General features: G+C 35.5%; 1 protein-coding gene across 12 annotated transcripts in view; it reads left to right on the top strand.

The window, feature by feature from the left end:
- NfI (Nuclear factor I) overlaps window positions 1–10,853 on the top strand; it is an 849,368-nt gene extending 838,515 nt beyond the window's left edge. For 11 of the 12 annotated variants that reach the window (XM_069838135.1, XM_069838131.1, XM_069838133.1 and 8 more), the window contains one exon: window positions 1,513–10,853. In XM_069838135.1, the coding sequence (XP_069694236.1) occupies window positions 1,513–1,712 (200 nt within the window). In that variant the 3' untranslated portion in view covers window positions 1,713–10,853. The remainder of the gene's footprint in view (window positions 1–1,512) is intronic. The other variant, XM_069838132.1, reaches the window with a different exon arrangement.
- Window positions 10,854–19,990: the final 9,137 nt, after the last annotated feature.

The raw sequence follows: 19,990 nt of genomic DNA, 5'->3' as shown, positions 1-19,990 counted from the left end.
TGTTTTAATCAAACTTTATTTTATAATTTAAAAATCAATAATTTCTCTAACTGATGTTTACTTCATACATTAATGTTGAAAGTATTGTTTTGATTTGTATAAATGTTTGCAAATGTTTAATTTTGAAATAAGCAAACATGAATGAACTATGTATGAAGTTCTATCAAGTGACGTAAATAAATTGACATGAATAAACATTGTTTAAAGGCAATAATGTTCTTTCTTTTGTTAACTCCCTTCTTTCAATCTTACTTAATACATTTTTCAGTAACTTCTAACTTCAATTTTCTTATCTAAAGAAAAAAGAAAAAGAACAAATTCGGTAGTAAAAGTGTCTCGTATTTTCATGAGGAATTTATGGAGGCTTAATCATTAAATAACATTATCGTGCTTTAATCCATTGCAGTGAGGTTGTTAATATACATCCATTGTACCCGCCTAGGAAATATTATCATGATTTCTAAATTTTGTGCTCAAAATCAAACCAAGATCTTATATTCCACTAGATGTACAGTGATCTTCCCATACTCGACGTCCATATCATACCACTTCTCTGCCCGACATCAGTTGATTTATTTTGGTGCCACTATCCAGCAAGCCTTGTCCCTTATATCTTCTTTTATATTCGAAATTAGGAGACCACTGGAAAGGTTTTAATCTGAAACAGTCTCATTGTTGTTGTTAAGGACTGTCTGTTGAGGTGTCTGATGCTACTCATTGCTTTGGTCATGGCGTTTATGCGATCTTCCACATGTATAGGAAGCATGTTTCCTGTAGTTTGTAATGTCACACATTCTTTACTTTCTAACTTTTGTGTTGACAACATTGTTTACCTTTGTAATTTGAACGTAATTAATACTATCAATGTTAATAAATAATACAGTAATAATTAATGAATAAACAGCATACATTTTAAAGTGGTATTCAGTTTTCGGACTACATACTAATTATTTCATGTGATCAAACAAAATAAATTTTTAGATTAGGTCTCATGAATCACGAAGTTTAGCCAAATCACTCAATTTCATTTTGCCAGACAAAACCCATTTTAATATTAGATCAGTCATAAATAAATACGATTTTTTTTTCACTGTATAGCATTGTGATTTTACCTGCGTGGTTGATATCTGGTGACAGTTGGCAACATTTAAAAGATGGACATATTAGCTTTTTAGGAAATAAACTTATGTGAACTCTGCTATAATTATATGGACTACCCAGAGACTGTGTGTTAATAATATGGCCATGGTGAAGCAATGTTGAAATTAAAATGGTGGGATAACGGAAATATCGGGAAAATTCTGCTTCACAGCTGCTTCATTCACAAATATTTGTTGGAAACGTATTTCGGTCTCTGGTGAATAGTTACATCTGTACCCTTACATGAAAATTACTGTTAATTGCCCCGTTGTGTGAAGATGATTTCATAAAACATTACTGAGGTTAAGTTATTTACATTGCTGTTTACTCTGTGGCACCTGCACTAATGAGTCTTTGTTCTTCTGCCAACAGAACGATATTTCAACACAGTAGTTCATACCAGTGAAGGTATGGACACGAGTCAGGCTATGGGATCAGGAGGCTCTGGTTCCAATGGAAGCCACGGGTCAAGCGGTGGTACTCAGACACCTCCATCACGGACGCCCAATCCTGGGGGCTCGGCTCCGGCCGGGGCTCCACCCGCCCCTCCTGCCAAGTCGCAGTCATCATAAGTTGGAGTCAGACTCTAGCAGCGTTCGTTAGGTTTTGCTCAATTTGTGTACGTTCAGCTGGTAGGGGCAGGCAGATGGTCTGGGCCTGACAGCAGGACAAGAAGATGCACTCCCAAGCAATATAGGCAGCTCTCTCACTCTCCATGGCCGACACAGCGCTTGTCGTTCCCGCCCGTGGTGTCGAGAAGCCAATAGTCAGTCTGGTCGATGCCATGATGCCCTGTGTTGTAAATAGTAATGTTGTCTGTGGACCGGAGTCATCACAATTTTACATAGGGAACTGAGTGTGTTTTGTTACCAAAGACTTTTAGCCTGTTGTAGAATGCACAGTGATGGCTTATGCACGTGAAAGAGACAGATTGATCGTGATGAAGATGAATGATATCATTTCCTTTATGTAGTAAATTCAAGCATGAGATACATCTGTTAACATTTTTGTTGCAATTTGTTTGCTGTTTGTCATAGGATTTATCGAATCTCACAAACTAGAGGAATTAAGTTTCTTCAAAATTTAATTCTTGGGTCTTGCTCTCAGCTTCTGATCTAGGTCTGTATTACGCTGATTGTGCCATTTTCTTTGCGAGGAAATGTCGCAGTTTGCCGAAAATATTTTACAATGCAAAGTAGGGCCTACTGTACATATTTATTTTGTTTTACATATGTTCACTTTTGTATGTATGTATGTGCATTTCACATTAATTTAATAGGGCATCTAAAATAGGGTACTTCAACATTAATACCTATATAACTTTAGTTGGATTAATTAATTTATGCAATCTAATATGAAAATGATTATGTTTTGGTGTTATTTTGTTTGTTTATTTTATTTTGTTCTTTAACATGATTGTATATTACAATATGCTGCTTCTTTAAGTTTTGAGATAGATGTTTGAGTTTGTTATTTTTATATAAGAATATTATACCCTTTGAAAAATTTGAGTCATTTAAAGTAAGGTCTGTCAGATAGCTAATTTTATAAAAAAAATTATGGTAAAAATTTTAAGCCAGGCATCTAGTGAATGAATTAAGTGCAGAGTGCTAGTCAGTGGGAAAGAATATTGGAATGGAAACCAGTTCAGCAATCGTTAAGTCTGTGATATGACCACATCTGCTCGTAGTCTGTTCTCCATTGTAGATGCTGTAGTGCACTCCATATATCTTTGTGCGATATTCTTCTCCACGCTTCCTATTTACAGTTCGCGGGATGAGAGAATCGCTACTTTTCTTCGCTCTATTCCCCTCCCTTACTGAAATTTCTTCACTGTATTTCCTCTCGCCATCGTTTTCCTCTTCCAAGCAGTCTTTAGATCTGTAGGTGTTGGTTCAAATGAGAAAGGAGAGAGAGAGAGAGAGAGAGCGAGAGAGATTGCCTTATACTCAGAGTAAATAGCTTGACTGCTGGTTGCACATGTGGAGTGGAACATGAGAACAAAAGCCTTGTGAGATATCAGACGTGATGGACAAAGTGAAGACTGTACTAGCATCTTGTTGGTTGGCCTCGGAAGCGGGGTGCATGGGCAGCATCTTAACGATTTGAACGTGCCATCTCTTGAATACTGCACAGGTCTCATTCAGTTGTGTCATGAAGATGAGGTAGAATTAGTTGAAATTTTGTGCCATCTTAAAACGTAAAAGAAACACGTCATTTGTTTCTTGTTGTGATGCAGGCTGATAGTGACGTCAGCTTTATGGGATTATTAGAAGGCAGGAAGCACGAGAGTCATGGCTCCACGAAGCCGTGCAAGTCTTGTAGGTAGTGTTAGACTAACTACATACTCTTCTTTTGGGCCGCGCGTGTTAACAGCCAGGACGCAGAATCTCAACTGATCGTTTCTTATATTACCAAAGAGGAATCAGCTGTGAAACTAATGTTAGCAGGTTGATTTGTAGAGCTTCTTGCAGAGGTACAAAACTTGACTAGCCAGCCAAATCAAAACGTAGAGGGGCCTGCTTCCCATGAGGCCTCTGTCAGTAGTGTAGGCATTCAACTGGGAAAGACTTTTGATAAATAGCATCTTGTTATATATTGTTACATATACCCATTGTTGATAATATTGCAGGTTAGTCAGTTGGTTCTTTATTGATCACTTGGATAAAAAGGCTCAATATATTAACTGTACATAGACGTTTTCCTTGGGGAAATGAAAGCTAGCATACGGTGGATAGCATCGCGTTTTTATAGAACCTTTTTAGCGTTTGTTTCTTTTTTTATGGAAACCATAAATAACATTTGTGCAGTGAGTGTTGTAGGTAATAACTTAGGGACAGACATCAACATCGGGATATGCTGCTTATTTTTATAGGATATCATTTTGCCACATTTTGGCTGTGTTTGGGCTAAGGTTAATATGGACTGTGACACTCTAAATAGAATATTACCCCATGGCCCAAAGTTTACAAAGAATTAGGGATATTTCTGAGTAGTAGCAATTACTTATATAGTCTTCCTCTATGCCAGCATGACATATAGTAACCATTAGATGAGGTGCCAAGCACTATGTAAGAAGACAGTCGGGACACATGTGGCCTGGTTTAGAAAACGAAACTAGGAACAGGGGGTTTGTGTCATTCGATATGACTACAAATAGGCCTACAATTTAGCAAAGTAGAGCAGATGGAATGATGTGATGGTCAATTGGGAGTCGCGTGAACTGAAACGACTTACTGACATGACAGTCTCAAAAGACAAGGTCGTGGTTTCATCAGCCACGATCCTGTTGATATATATTGCTGAGAACTCTTATGTCTTGTGAGATGTTATTCTGGTGGAGAGAAATTTGAAAGGCAAGGGAAGACAAATGTTGCCTTAAGTCAAAATTAATTATTTGTAGAGTAGTTAGAGCCTCTGAAAACATGTCAGAAAATAAATTGGGTTTTGCTGTTTCATTGTAGAGATCCCAAAGTTGCCTCGGGAGAGGACACGTTTGTACCACAGCAATAAGATGAACAAACTTACCTGTAGTGCCTGAGACGGTAAAGTGCTCCAGAGTCCATAAGAAACAGTTAAGCCTAGTAGGCAGGACCAGCAATAATATTAATAATACCAATGTGGCACAGCAAGTGCTGCCTGCCCTCCATTTCGGAGACATTTTGGTAGCTGCTTCATTTTATGTTTTATTTTTTAACTGCAATAAATATGGTAATGTAGGAATTGGTAATTATAAAACAAATTGCAAACATCTGTACAGCACTGCAAAATATGTATGCAACCCTTTGAATACAAGTTGCAGTAATGTATAGCTATGATACAAGAGATACGTAAAGGGCATTGGTTACTAATAACTATTTGTAAACGGTTGAAAATATTGTGCTTTCATAGTGAATCATAAGGTATTAATAATGCTACCCAGGCAGTATTTCGTATTTGCTCGGCATTGAATCGCATGTATATTTAGCCTCGACACCTCCCGCAGTGAGCTGTAGCCATTCCCCGAAGTGATTTTCACTTCCTCTGCAGGATGTGCGACCGATCTGCCACCATTTTCTCTCCTGCAGCTTTTTTATAGAAAGCTTTAATAGACTGAGAAAAACGGAATAAGCTACCACATATGATACAATGCACCGAACTAATACAGGATGCATCCTGGGTGTCCAATATACTGTAACATATATACAATTAGCACAGGTTATTAATAGTAACAGTATGTCAGGATTGGATATGTACATTTTGTCTTCAATTCTTGACACTTTTACATGTATTTAATTTAAGTTGATTTGTGCCTCATATTCACAAGGGAATGTTGACTTGTGCTTCAAGCCAGTTTCCCTGCAAATTTGTTTATTTGAGTAGATTTTTTAAATCACTAAAGCCAAAAAAAAAAAAAAGAAAAAAACTGGGTTTGATGTGTTAGATTCTATAGAAGAAATGTTTAATTTGTATGGAGGCGATGTTTAGTGTTGGATTGTGTAAATAAATCCACACTTGAAGTTGTTGTTTAAATTAGACTAGTATTACTGGAATCACTAGGGATTCACAACTGTTGCAAGGGTTTTATAATAGGCTGTACTGTAATGGGAGACTGGGAATATACTTGTTTGCCGATTCAGATGACGTTTTGACGGTACAAATTGTCATTGTGATACTACTTTGTTTTATATTAATCTCATTAGAATGTATTGTTTTGCGTGGGAAGGTAGCCAGAGACCAATGTGTGATTTGTTTTTGTTTTTTTCTTCTTTTCTTCTTTCTTGTTGTTGAAGAGTTCCATTATAGAGAAGATTCAGTAGAACAACGTAATTCTGGGCTGCCTTTTCTTTTAATTGATTCCTAACATTAAATTTCCAGTGAATAGAATCATAAATTATGCTAACCAAGTTCAACTTACGAATTCTGAGCTGGAAGGTTCAAGCCTGGCTACCTCATGAAGCATGTCCCAACAATATGCTAATATGAATATGTGTTGCACTCATGAAAATGTGCTCTCCATCACAACACGAGACAAGCCTTATAGGACGTAAATTATGAGAAGTATATCTTCTTTTATTCAAATAGAAATTTTAACTAGTCGTTATCTCGAAAGTTTCTCTTGCCAGATTTGCATCATCCACAGCTGAGTATAGGTAACTTAAGACAGACTGTGTCACTGTCTGCAAATGTCCAGTGGACTGGTGCTTCAAAAGATATTTGACATAAAAAGTTACTTATTCTTCGAGCTAATACAAAAAAGGGTTTACAGCGGGAATAACTCATCTTCATAAAACATGAGTGCACCATGTCAGTGGACTGTGAACCAGGCAAAGGATTGTGCCTTCCATTGCAGATTCTGTACTGTAAAATACAACCACCTGCATGTCTCCAATCTCCAGTCAGATCCCAGCTGATTATACTTTATCTGAGTTAACCCACTACCGATATTATTTTATAAATACCTGAAAAAATCTGATTGCTATAGTGAAAGCTTGAACTAATAAAAGAGAAATTAAAGTAGGAGACTTGAAAACGGACTTACTTCAAAAACAGAAGATGAGAAAACTAATTGTATGTGCAGTACAACAAGAAATTCCCTGCATCATTAAGTATACAATTCAGCTTACATTTTTAAGATGCTGAAATATGTAATTTATAAATTGCCATTATACGCGTACAGTTTATTCTAAAATTAATTGATGATTTATTGTCTACTAATAATAGGAAACGAATTACTTTACACACCAAAATACCTTCCAGAAATATGATCCAAATTTAATAACATCCATTCTGAAGGCAGATTGAATTACATACAATCATTTGATGATGCATCACAATTGTACTCAAAATAACGAGTTCTCTTTAGGAATTTAGTTTATGAATATACATTGATTTTATGAGAATTCCAATTATAAAAGTTTCCCTTTACATCAGTTACAACAAAAAAAATATATATATTTTTTTTTCAAAATTAACAAAGCAGTCATATTCTTGAGCTTTATAGATATTTCCTTTATGTACCAAAGTTAAAATATCAGTTGGAATAATTTTTTTAACATAAAATGATGATTTGTTTTCCATATCACAAACACATAGGTTATGCAGGCTATATCAACAGCAACAGCACATGGCATTTGCTATTAAGTAATTGTTTAAAATAATACTGAATTAATTACATGGATAGGTTTGGAAGGAAGCGGCTAAACAGCAGTAGAATTTAGCATTTGATTAAAAGCAACTGAGAAACAAAATTCATAACTGTTCTGCCAACATATTTACATACTCTTTTATTGCAAATGTACTAATTTAGTAATCATGCATTTGCCAGAAGTTAAATAAAATAAATGTACAATCGACTTCACAATGTTTAGAAACTTAACACAGTTTGTTTAAATTGTCTTGACTCTCACTAATAAATGGCAGTGACTATCTATTCCAATTTATCAGTGAGATACTCTTTTGAAATATGTGTCTGAAATGAGCATACTGAATTTGTCATTAATTTTAATTAATGTGTAGAGATGAATTACATTTTGGGACACATTCACTTTTTGGATAAAATTTATATAAATTTTAAATGTATTTGTATGTAAAACTAATACACAGACCATTATTAAAATGTGGGCATAAAATAATTTCATTATTGAATAGAAACTTGGTTTTCATTAAAAAAAATATATTTGGTATTAACAAAACTTGAACACTGCAGGACAACTGCATGGCACAATTCATAACTGACGTTGTATGAATTTAATATTTTAATACTGAGAACAGACTGAAGTGTGATGACACATCATAACAACTTTCGGAAACGAAGGTACATTCCAAATCACAAAAATTAAAAGATGATATCAAGAAGTGGAGTAGCATATTTAGCTTCGGTATCTGAGATTTCATTTCTAAAGTCAAGATTAAGAATGTTGACTTCTTTTCCTTCCCTTTAATAAAGTGCATCTTGAGTATTCTTGGACAGTGCTTTTAAATTCACTTACATCCACTTTCTTCCAAATTTTTTCCTGCATATTATAATCACCTTTACATTGTTATATGCTAAATGCTGTTGGTACAGTGCCAGAAAATAACCTAAAGATGTCAGGGAGTAAATCATGCATTGATACGAGTTAAAAAGTATATACTGTACCAGAAATATATAATTTTATAATAAAATAGACGGAATTGTGAAAACTGACTCAGATTGGCTCCATCACGTGATTTTTAATTCTTTTATGCTTCGAAAATTTTCCTGAAGATGCTGCTTCTCCCTCCCAGCACAAAGAAAAATATTTACCTTAACTCACTGAACTTGCCACACAAAAATTAAGGGAAAATATGCTGACTATTTCTAGTCTAATTTAGTTCAAGAAAAACTCTTCTGAGCATTCATTTATTTTGTGTAAATAATATATTGAGGAGATTGATACCATTACAAACATCATACATACATACATACATACATACATACATACATACATACATACATACGTACGTACATGCATATATACACACACATACATACCATCAGTGGCGTGCGATGCCTGCTGCCTTAGGGTAGGTTCTCTTTTTAGAGATAACTTGATGTCACTACTGCCCAGCTATATTTTATAATCCAGCTTTGGAAAAATATTATGCATTATAATCATTAAATCATTCCAGCATATTTAGACAACGAACACGAAACTAATAAAGCAATAACACAAAATTTCAAAGAAATCATATCTTGTTTACTTGAAGGAAAACTCCATTCTTTACTCTTGCTTTGTAAACTCATTGATAACATCACTGTAAAATGTTATAGAATTTTTCATTCTTGTAGCTGCTGCTTTTTTGACATCAAAGCTAGGTTGTTTAATCTTTGTTATCTTTGAGTCGATCATTCAAATTATTTCATTCCTTTAAGGACAGAAATGATTTTTTGACCGATACTGATGTGTGGGATATGGACAAAACAAGTGATGTCAACTTGTAGAATTTAGAGAATGCTGTGTGATGCCATTTAAATTTCAGATGTGTAGCTAGTTCATGAGGGTATATACCACGAATATTTCTTTTATATTCATTTATATTAAAATATCGAAAATATCCCATCCCCTTCTTTCTTATGTCTGAATTTCAAATCCGGAGGACTTGGCGTAGGCTTTCCCTCAGTTAAAATTTCGCTTTCTTCACTGAATGATTGCCAATCAACAACTTTTTCAGGATTCCCTCTATTATATAATTATTTTAAGTCATTATATGACACGCTTCCATTTACATTTTCGCATCAACCATGAAATACTATTCACTTCAATTTTTGCTTATCAGTACTCTTGGAATTAGAAATCATCACCGAAAGTGCACTGCTTAACACATACTTGACCTACAAGACAAGCCAAATGGTTGCATACAAAGAGCAAGCACGCATGTGCCAGAAGCCAATGAGACAAGAGAGAAGACAAGAGAATGCTCATTACGGGGCTGGGATGCACCACACAGAGAACTGGCTGGCTGTACAGCAGAGCCCATTGCTATGCCGGTGAGCCAGCACGAAGTTAACCTAGATTTGAAAGAATTAGTAATTTATGTAAAACAATGTCTATTTATTAACGTCTGAAGCTAGTAACACCTTAGAATAGGCTTAAAATTTATTGTTGATATTAAAAAAGCCTGGGTAGACACAGCATACCTAGCCTACCCTGAATGCACGCCACTGCATAACATACCTACATACATACAAGGGAGAAGGTTTTCAACGAGAGTCTTTTTTAAGGGAAGGGTCCCAACATATTATGAACGGAAAATTCCGCTACAATTTTGTTCCTTTGTGCTTATATATATCCAGAAATAATTATTGTACATGATAAATTTTAATGCTCTTATCTTTAAAACACATTTCGAAATACATATTTTATAAACGTCTTTAGATTTCTCAGTTCCAACAAGTAATTTTGCACATTGCTTCTGTTACATTTATGGTTTAAGACTATTTTAATAGTTCAGTTATTAATAAATCACTTTAAGTAATAGACTTTGGCAATGCTGTTGCCAGATGCATGCTTCAACCTAAAGCATAACTACCATGGGATATAAGGGCAGTCACCTCGTGAAAAAGTATATAATAATATTGATATTGACTATTTAACCACCCCCATTACTGCACAAGAGGAATGTATCCATGCATTGACAAGTGTTACTGTATTTACTGCAATGTTGCAATTATTTCTAGACACAAAGTCTATTTTCTACTAAATAAAAAGGAATAACGCAAAATGGGAAAGGAAAATTCTATTCATTTTGTTTGAAAGATTTACATACACACACACACACACCTGAATGTTAACCAAAACAAGCAGAAGACGGAAAATGACACATATTAGTAGTTTACAGTAATTTAATTTCTGTATATGCATATGAAAATGTAGGGACCATTTTACCCCCTTTTTTATGAGACACACCAATTGCTTATGACATATTAGTTTACAGTAGTGGGTACATATTTTATTTCTTGATAATTTTGTCAATGAAAAGAGTTTCTTAAACTTATGACTAAATTAATTATATGGATGTAAACCTTTTGGTTATGCCTAGTTTCCATTTACCATTAGCTGAGGGTCTGTAACTGGTTGGATTCACAGTAACTTTGAGGGGATGCTGGGAAACGACTCCAGAAATTGTTTCATATAGTCAAGAAATGAACATTTTTATTTAAAAACCTCCATTGCAAAAGCAACATTAAATAAAGTTTGTTTAAAAGTAAACACCTTATGTCTCTGTTATTGTTAATTATGTCCTTCAACATTTTTGTTCCTCTACATTGACATTACCTGCAGTGAAATCATATATATGAACAAGTTTATGAGAAAACATTTTGTGCAATGCATGTTCATGGATAATGCATAATGCTGACCTTGACACTGTTAACAGAATAGACATTTTTCCTTTTGCCTCAAGAAGCCCTGATCTTATTTTAAATTGTTTTGTAAACTTTCCACCATATAAACAATATTACAGTTAGTCATGTATGACATTAAGACTCAAAAGTGTAAATAAATTTAAAAGTCAAGACTTATTCCCAATTTCAAATAATTTGTCATAGTTCATCCCAAACATCAACAGTGACGAGGATTAATAATAATAATAATAATAATAATAATAATAATAATAATAATAATAATGATAATAATAATAATAATTGTCGGTGTTAAACAGATTGGAAATTCTTACTTAATTTTCAAACAGTAAGTTTATAGAATACCCCTTACAATATTTTCTTAAAAATGTAGAAAATGTTGCTCCATCCATTTTCCTTGAATGTCACAGACTAGATCTACAATGTTAAAGAGCCTTTATATAAAAAAAATGTTTTTTTGAAAGACTGTACACACAATAGATGACAGACCCATGGGTCAGATTTCGAGAAAAAGACTACTTATTGAAAAAAATATGGAGATATCAAGAATATTGCTGTTCAGTCTGACCTCTTTCCCTCTATCGTTTTTCTTTCCATCCCTCTCATCTTTTTCATTCTCTTCTCCTTCCTCCTCCTTTGTTTAGATTGCAGACCTGTAAATTTTGGACACATTTTCTTGGAAGAATATGCAATTGATGTGACTCAAATGGTCTGTTTGGTTGTCTGTTCCCTTGTGAAGTGTTTTCTCTTATTGTTTTAGTTATCTCAGACCCCTTCATCATTTTCCCATGCCACTGTTAAGTTTGCATCGATTGTGCAATCAGCTTACTATGTTTTGTGTCAAAGTATCATTGTTCAGTATTGGAATAATTAGGACCTATTGGACATAATCCGCTCTGCAAACATTTGAAAACGATGCGTCTCTTTTCGAGAAGACCCCACATGTCACGTATATAGACAGCCTGAAGAGACTGTTGAATATATCCCTCTAAATGGACCAACATATCCATCTTATATTTTTTGGCATTCATACAGTCCTCTCTGTAGATTGAAAACTCAAAAAAGTTTCATATCCATGGTTCAAGAATTAAAACAGAAAATCAACATCCCGAATTTAAAAGAAAACTTACAAATTAAACCAAACTCTTTAACTGTATTAAATATAGAGTATAATCTAAATTTAACAGAATAAATACTGAAATCAGAAGTAAACACTGAAATAATGAAACAATTGTCTTTAGATACAATTAATATTAGGTACCCTCCACAAAACTGGCTTCATTTATACACCGACAGATCCTTGATCTCCAGGGAACAAGGTGCAGGTGTTACGTGCTGTCTCTTCTCTCTTTATAGATCTCTTGGATATGGAACAACAAGTTTTGATGGAGAAATCATTGCAATAAGTGAAAGTCTCAGGAATCTTCTATGCCACATCAATAAATTTTAAAATGCAGTTATATTGTCAGACTTCAAAGCAGCCCTTCTATCAATAGTCTCTAGACACACACCTTCATCTCATTAATAACACTCAATAAAAGAATTGTATTCCAATGGATACCATCCCATTGTGGAATCCTGGGAAACGAGAATGTGGATGCTTTAGCAAAGAAGGGCAGCACTGCTACTTACAGACCTGTTACTAAATCTATGTATTACTCTGTGAAAAGATTTATTAAATCTACATACTTAGACTTCAACAAACAAAATTTGATAACACAATCTCAAGGGAAAAATGTAACTCTCTGCATCATAATCCACAGTTAATTCCCGATTTACCACGAAAATCGTCTGTAGCTGCATTTAGATTGGCAACAGGCCATGATTGTTTGGCCAAACACCTGCATAGAATTGGAATATATCAGTCCCCTAACTGCCCATTGTGCAACTCAAACCAAGAAATGGATTCGGAACACCTCAAAATCTGTGCTTCAGTGGCTGGTCATGATAATATCTTTGAAAAATATTGGAGTGCAAGAGGTCAAATGACTTTATTGTCAAACGCCTGGCATTAGAAAACAACACATTCATCTTATGAAGAATGATGTCCTTCAAAAGGAATGTCATAACTAGAGTCTGGACTTGGGTAACCTAGACAATGTACAATCAAGACACCATAAGTAAAGGGAAGTAGTACAGTTGGTCTAGTCAGGGTGCATTACGTGGTCTTACTGATTGACATGATTGGTTCCTTTTGATCACGATATTTAGTTAAAATAGTGTACTTTACTATCAAGGGCAATTACCTGTCTTTCTCAAACACGTAACTGAACACACCCATTTTACCCTTCTTTAAATACATAATCAGTTGATTGGAATTTCTAGTTGCACAGTGAACTTGCCGAAAATACTTGAGTGCAAAGCATTCTATGCTCACTACATTTGTAGGAATTCGAGAAGGAATATTTTTCTATAAAACGGGAAAAGATAATATTTTTTCAAGTGTGCCATGTGGACATAAGAGAAGATAAAATTCGTTAATGGATAAATATCTCTCATGACAGGAAAGTTTTCCTTTTTCTTTTTCTTATTCCATGAAGAGACAGACAGAAGTCCTTCTACACTGCAAGCAATATCCAGTGAAGGGAAGTTGATTAAAACTCAGTGGTTGGATTTGCACCTCGTAAATATCATAGAGATGGTTGAAATAATTTTGGAATATAGGCTTTCATGGCCAGCGTCGTAGAGATTGATGTTATCTGGGCTAAAGGGCCATGGTTTGTTGGCGCTGTTGCTATCATATGTTTTGTCTGCTGCTCCGGCAGACATCGTATTAAAACAACACGACATAGAGACAGTCTTTCTTCCAATGAAACAGACCCACAGTTGGTTATGTTCAGCTAAGGACAAACATGATCGATTGTCAACTACTGGAGTTGACAGGATCCCGTGCTCCTGTGGCTCAGTATAAATAGGGACGACTCAACATAGTTTCAAGACTGGATTACTGAACATAAAAGAAACTGCCGTCTAGGCCACATAGATAAGTCAGCAGTAGCCGATCACACGTATAAAGAGGGGGAGGACAACATCAGGTTCGAGGACACTGACATCCTAAGCGGGATGCCACACTTCTATGCCAGATTACATCGAGAGGCCATTGAAATCTACAAACACAAGAACAACGTCAATCGGAAGGAAGAAGGCCTTAAAGTCAAGCAAGCATGGTACCCAGCCCTGAGAAACACACTCATTAAACCATTCATACAACAGCCGAGCATGATGGTAGCTCATCACAACATATCGAACAACGGTGTGGACCACAGTGATAATGGCAAGCCATGATCTATCCCGACCATAAATACCGCAAGGCAACCAACAACAGTCCCAGTCATTCCCAGCATGCTAAGGACATCTTTGCACTCCCATGTGTCACATCACTGACGATGTCTGCCAAAGCAGCAGACGAAACATATGGTAGCAACAGCGCCAACAGACTATAGCCCTTTAGCCTGGATAACATCGATCCCCCAGTTGAAATAATTGTTAGCAGATTTAACTGATAATCCCTGTGAACCAATGGATCTCGCCAGCTGGACATCTCCAGTGGGTCTTATGAAACTCTTCCCCATATTGTCAGCAATGGCCAATGGTTAATGTGCAGTTCACAAGAAATTGTAGATCTGTTGGTCATCCATTGCTATCTTAGATGCTTGTACGTTACCCAGTGCTGTATTTACTGATGAGATGAGATTTTATGACATGGTGGTAAAGGTAAGGTGAAATTAAATTCATGAACTTCAGGGAAAGGGGAGTAACCCAAGACAACACTCATCCAGTCAGCACCAAGGAGCAAAGCTGAATTTGCAGAAAGATAATCTTACACAGTGGTTCCCAAACTTTTGAATGTTGAAAATCGTATTTCATTTTGACAGACCCCAAATTATGCAAATCTGGCTTTCAGGTAAAGCTCCCTGTAAAGCAGACTTGAATAATTACAAGAGAAAAATTGTTCCTGGGTTGGGTATCAATCCCGGAACCCTTTGCTTAGCACACGAATGCTCCACTGACTGAGCTACCCAGGAACTACACCCGACACCATCCCAATTTTTCCCTTTATATCCACACAACTCAAGTGGACTGACAAGGCGCCAGAAACCCAACTTTGAGTGCACACAAACTCTGTGTGACTTGAATTGTGGTTTTCTGTTAACGTACCTACAGTGACGTATATATTATGTAAATCTATCTGGCTTTCAGGTAAAGCTCCCTGTGAAGCAGACATGAACAATTTTTCCCTTGAAATTATTCAAGATTCCAAATTATTTTGTATAATTTAGGTTGTAATCCTGTTATACTCATTATACATTTGCATAATATGGTGAATTAAGTTCCTTAATAAATTAATATCGATATTAAATTTCAGTTTTTAGGTTTTGAATAAAATCTGAAAATACATACGGTAAGTACAAAGTTTTTACGTTACCGGTATATCATATGTTTGTTTTTAAAAATGAAACCAGGTTTTTAGACTTACTATAAGGTTGTCAGTGGATCTGTTGATGTCTTTGATTTGAGAAAGTAACCTTTTCTTTTTAGAATTTAGCGTTAGGTCATCATTTATGTTGTTCTGTGAAGTCTTGCTCAATTGTACATACTCTCAAGTCGCAAGTCTACCTCAACATTAAGTGTACTTCCATATTTGTCCTTCAAGAAGACTAGAACAGAAAATGTACTCTTATAAGTATACTGATGCAAATGGCCTTAAGTGTTGTGTTGCAATTCAGGAAACATCAGAATATATAGGTAGTGAATGTAGCCAATATTGCAGCAGTGACATTTTAGAAAGTAAGATTTTAAGCTCGAATCAGAAAATAATACAAACAGCCACTCCTCCTTTTTAAAGGTTAAACTATTATTTGTTATAAAGACTGGCTTTATTTCTTTCAATTAATTTTTTTCCATTAGAGAAAGAATAATATTCCCTTAATATTAATGTCAATCAATGAAGACGTTCTTTTATACTTCCAAAGATATCTGATGAGAATTCAAGTCGCTGAGAGTGGGAAATGAATCGAATTGTCAATTGATAAGTCAGCGATACCACAAGTTTAATTTCTTTATCATTGCTTCAGTCCTATCTTTAATGGTGAACATAAATAAATTTGGACCATGAAGATTAAAATTTAAAGAACTAAAAATATCAGATAGATATGCAAGACTTGCAAGCCAAGTGAACTCGTTTCTGTTAAACCCTGTGTTTCAAAAGTCTGAGATAAAAAATATTCTAGCAAGCTAGTAAAAATCAGAGTACCGGTATGTGATAAAGTTAAGCTTAGTTAAAATGCAGTTTGAAAAAACATATTGGTTCTGCAGACCCCTTTCAAATCACGGATTCCCAGTTATCTGCAACCCACAGTTGGGTACCGCTGCTCTAGTGGATGCTTTTCTCTATATTGACTGAATGTTGAAAGGCTCTGAACTCGCCAAAATATAACTGAAATAGGGACAAGACTCGCCAGAAAAATGATAAGGCATACTATTGAAACAAACTGTTGAGAGCCAGAGTATGAAAATTCTCAGTTATTGTGGTCCATAGGAACATTAAGAAATCATAAATTAAGGAAATACCATATATTGACTTCTAGAGACATCTACAGTACAGAGAGTTCCTATGCAGACCAGTCCCACTCTAACCTCTAACAAAATCAGTTGGCAGTTGGTCTTACCCCGGCATACCGGTATGGACAAGTCAGCACATGCTTCCCTATACAGATCAGTTCCACTCCACCTCTTACCACTTAGCTTCTCAGGACAGGCGTTCCATATTACTGTCATTAAGCCAATGGAACATTACCACCTGGGACCTGTTTGCGTAAAAACTCTCTGTACTTGTAGTAGGTATCTTAATAGTGTCGAACATTTTATTTGTCATAAAATATGTTTTAAGATGTGTTTCTAACCACAAGTGTAGCTCACGTATTAATATATTTGCCTGCTGATCTGGAGCTACACTCGGGCATGGTTCGATTCCCAAGCTGATTACTGATCTGGTTTCCTGTGAAGTTTTGTCCAACTTAGAGTATCAGTATGTAATTTAAATAGTATAGCAGGCCAAAAATCATTTCTCGAAAACTAATTGTTCAATTTTCATCAAATTTGGTATGTAGCTTCTGTTTTATTATTGACATTAGTTTCCAATAATGTAAATGAAAATATCAAATAATTCTACAGAAAATAAGTTTAGGCTTACTAATTTTTTTTTTTTCGGTTTAACTGAAAAAATAAATTAAAGTGTATAATATGGCATGTGCTTAAAATTGGAATAGTAAGACACAGGAGTATTCCTACGTACCATACTCGTTCAGAAGTCAAATTTATTCCCATCAGAATCAGTACTGTACTGGTATCCTTGCTGTCAGTCTCTCCTTTGGCAACACCAGGTAAGGGCATTTCGGACAGTAATTGCAGCACTTTCTTTGAAATAGACCACGATTTTCTCTTATACTAGTTTACCTAAGTTGGTAGTGTAAGGGCCTAAAGGAATAAGTAGCCTATGGAAAAAAGTTTGGTATTTTTGTCTTTTCTTGAGAAGACTTCTCTGAAACATCTGTTTTCTTTGTTCCTCGTCTCCTGGGCGTCCTCAGATAGTCGATCAATAGTTTTAATACAGTGTTCTATGACCTCCTCTCCATCAACCAAGTGTTTGTGAAGGTTTCAGGCATATAATACCATTTGTACATGAATAAATACAATTTTCTTGTCTCTCTTGCATGCATGCCAAATCCCTGTTTGTCAATTGCAAGCCCGTAAGAAAGGGTTTCTAATATTACATGTAAACGGATTATTAAAGTGCTATCTACTCCCGTAACATCTGCGGAAATTTAAAACTCCCTCAATAATCTTCTTGCGGTGTTTAGGTTAGGTTAGGTCATGATGGCTATGGCGGGTTAGGACAACCCTTTGCATGTCGGTCATACTGAGGCTTATTGTGCACTCCGAATTTATGGGATGAATGAGGATGAGGGTGTACACCAAGGTGTGACCCTCACCCGCTCACTCAATGGGGGCCTCCTACCCCCTCTGCTCTAAGTTCACACTGCCAAGGTAACAAAGCAGCACAGGATCCATTCCAAAGTCCCTTCCAAGGTGTTGAAGCGCCCTTGGAAGTATCTTATGGAATGAATCCTGCCAGAGATATTGCAGGAAGCTGGGAACCCAGGAACAGTTGCAGAGAGGACGCCCCCTCCTCCCCCCTCCCCCCGTAATCAGACGAAGACTGCGTCTTGACTTGAATATGTCTATGGAATGAGATGAAGATGAATGATATAAAATCTAAGTTCTTTTGTTCTACACGGGAGTGGAGAGAAATGGACCGTGACAATGAAAATTCCAACCCGGCATTTGTAACTGTGGAAAACCACGGAAAAAACCACAGTCATATTGGTTGGTCTGGGATTCGAACCATGAACATACCAAATGCGAGTCCCATGTGGAAAGCATGAGCCAACTCGCTTGGTTCTTGCGGTGTTTTCATTGTTTGCCTTGCCACCGCTTTGCTTTGACATGTCAACAAGTAGTCTTATTTTCTATCTGAACCTATCCTAGATGACCCTACTTTGTTCAACAGATTTATTTTCTTTGTCATCCCTTATTTGTCATTTATTTATATCTAGTCTGTATGCTATACGCAGCAAGTATTCGAAACATCGAATCCACATATCCAGTGATGATAAACCAAACTTATATGTACTAGGATTGACTCCTTTCCCAGTTATATTGAGAATTTCATTCATCTGTTGGAGTATGCACCACGTATGTAACATCTGGTTGTCTCTCTCTGCTTATGGTCCTTTTCTTGTGGAGATTCACTGCATTTCCAAGGGAGAGTGATGCAGTTTCTTCATTGACTCATTTTCTCTTTAATGACCACTGCTATTTCCTTCGCTATAGCTTCTTTCCCATTGTGGTTCATATGTAAACCATGTCTTGTAAAATGATCACTAATTAAATCCGGCTGTATAATGTTAACATGATCATACATTACAAAACCAAACTTGACTTAATGTTTTTCAGCAACTCACACTTCACAAATGCTTTACATATTTAAATATCTTGAGATGACTGATATGAAGACAAGGTACGATTACTACAAACTTTACCATCCATCAAAGTGAAATGTAATTCATGTTCAACAATTGGAGACCTCCCATAAGTATCTCCAACATCAATCATTGTCTGCCATTAAGCATCTTTTCATATACACTAACTTACTGTACAAATTTTAAGGAATGTGAACATGTAGATTTGGTTTATTTTTATTAAGGGAACCCGTATGTTAAAATTTTAGATTTTCATGCATTTACATATTTTTAAGTAACTAGGCTGTTTTTGCATATAATGAGATAAAATTTTGAACACTCGTTCTTAAAAGTAGGAGAAAACATAATTTATAATTGCATATAAATCGACATAGTAGTTTTGGAATAATTCAGATGTAAATTATGCTAATTAATTATACATAATCAATTTGATAGGTACACTTTTCAAAGAATGTATTAAGCCTAGAGACTTGAAACTTTGGAGGCCTAGTAATAATGCTTTCGGCTATAATTTACTACCTCTGCTAGAATGCTGACTTATTTCTAACATTATTTAAATCAATTTCATTTTTTATAATTAATTTACATAGAAAAACAATCAATCCTGTGTGACTGGTAATGGAACTAATAATGTTAGAACAGTAATTGTGGTAGCAAACAGTTACCAATACAATAATAAAGCACTGTTCCAAATTTCAGACTGATAGCTGCAATAGTTTTTTAGAAAAGTGTACCTAAAGTATAAAAAATGTAGTTTTGAGAAAACAGTGGATAAAGTTCAAACTTACAATTACTGTAGTTTCAATGCAGCCCTGGATTGTAATCATCTTCCTTCTCCTTTTCTTCCTCTTCTCGTCTTCTTTTCTGGTTCCTCTTTGCAGTCCTATGCTCTTTTGACTGGGTTTGCATCGCTTTCTCAGCTTCTTTTACTCTTCGGACATCG

This window comes from Periplaneta americana, chromosome 10, assembly GCF_040183065.1.
Source record: "Periplaneta americana isolate PAMFEO1 chromosome 10, P.americana_PAMFEO1_priV1, whole genome shotgun sequence".
Classification (NCBI taxonomy): domain Eukaryota; kingdom Metazoa; phylum Arthropoda; class Insecta; order Blattodea; family Blattidae; genus Periplaneta; species Periplaneta americana.
The sequence above is the reverse complement of the archived record's forward strand: the minus strand, read 5'-3'. Positions and strand labels throughout refer to the sequence as shown.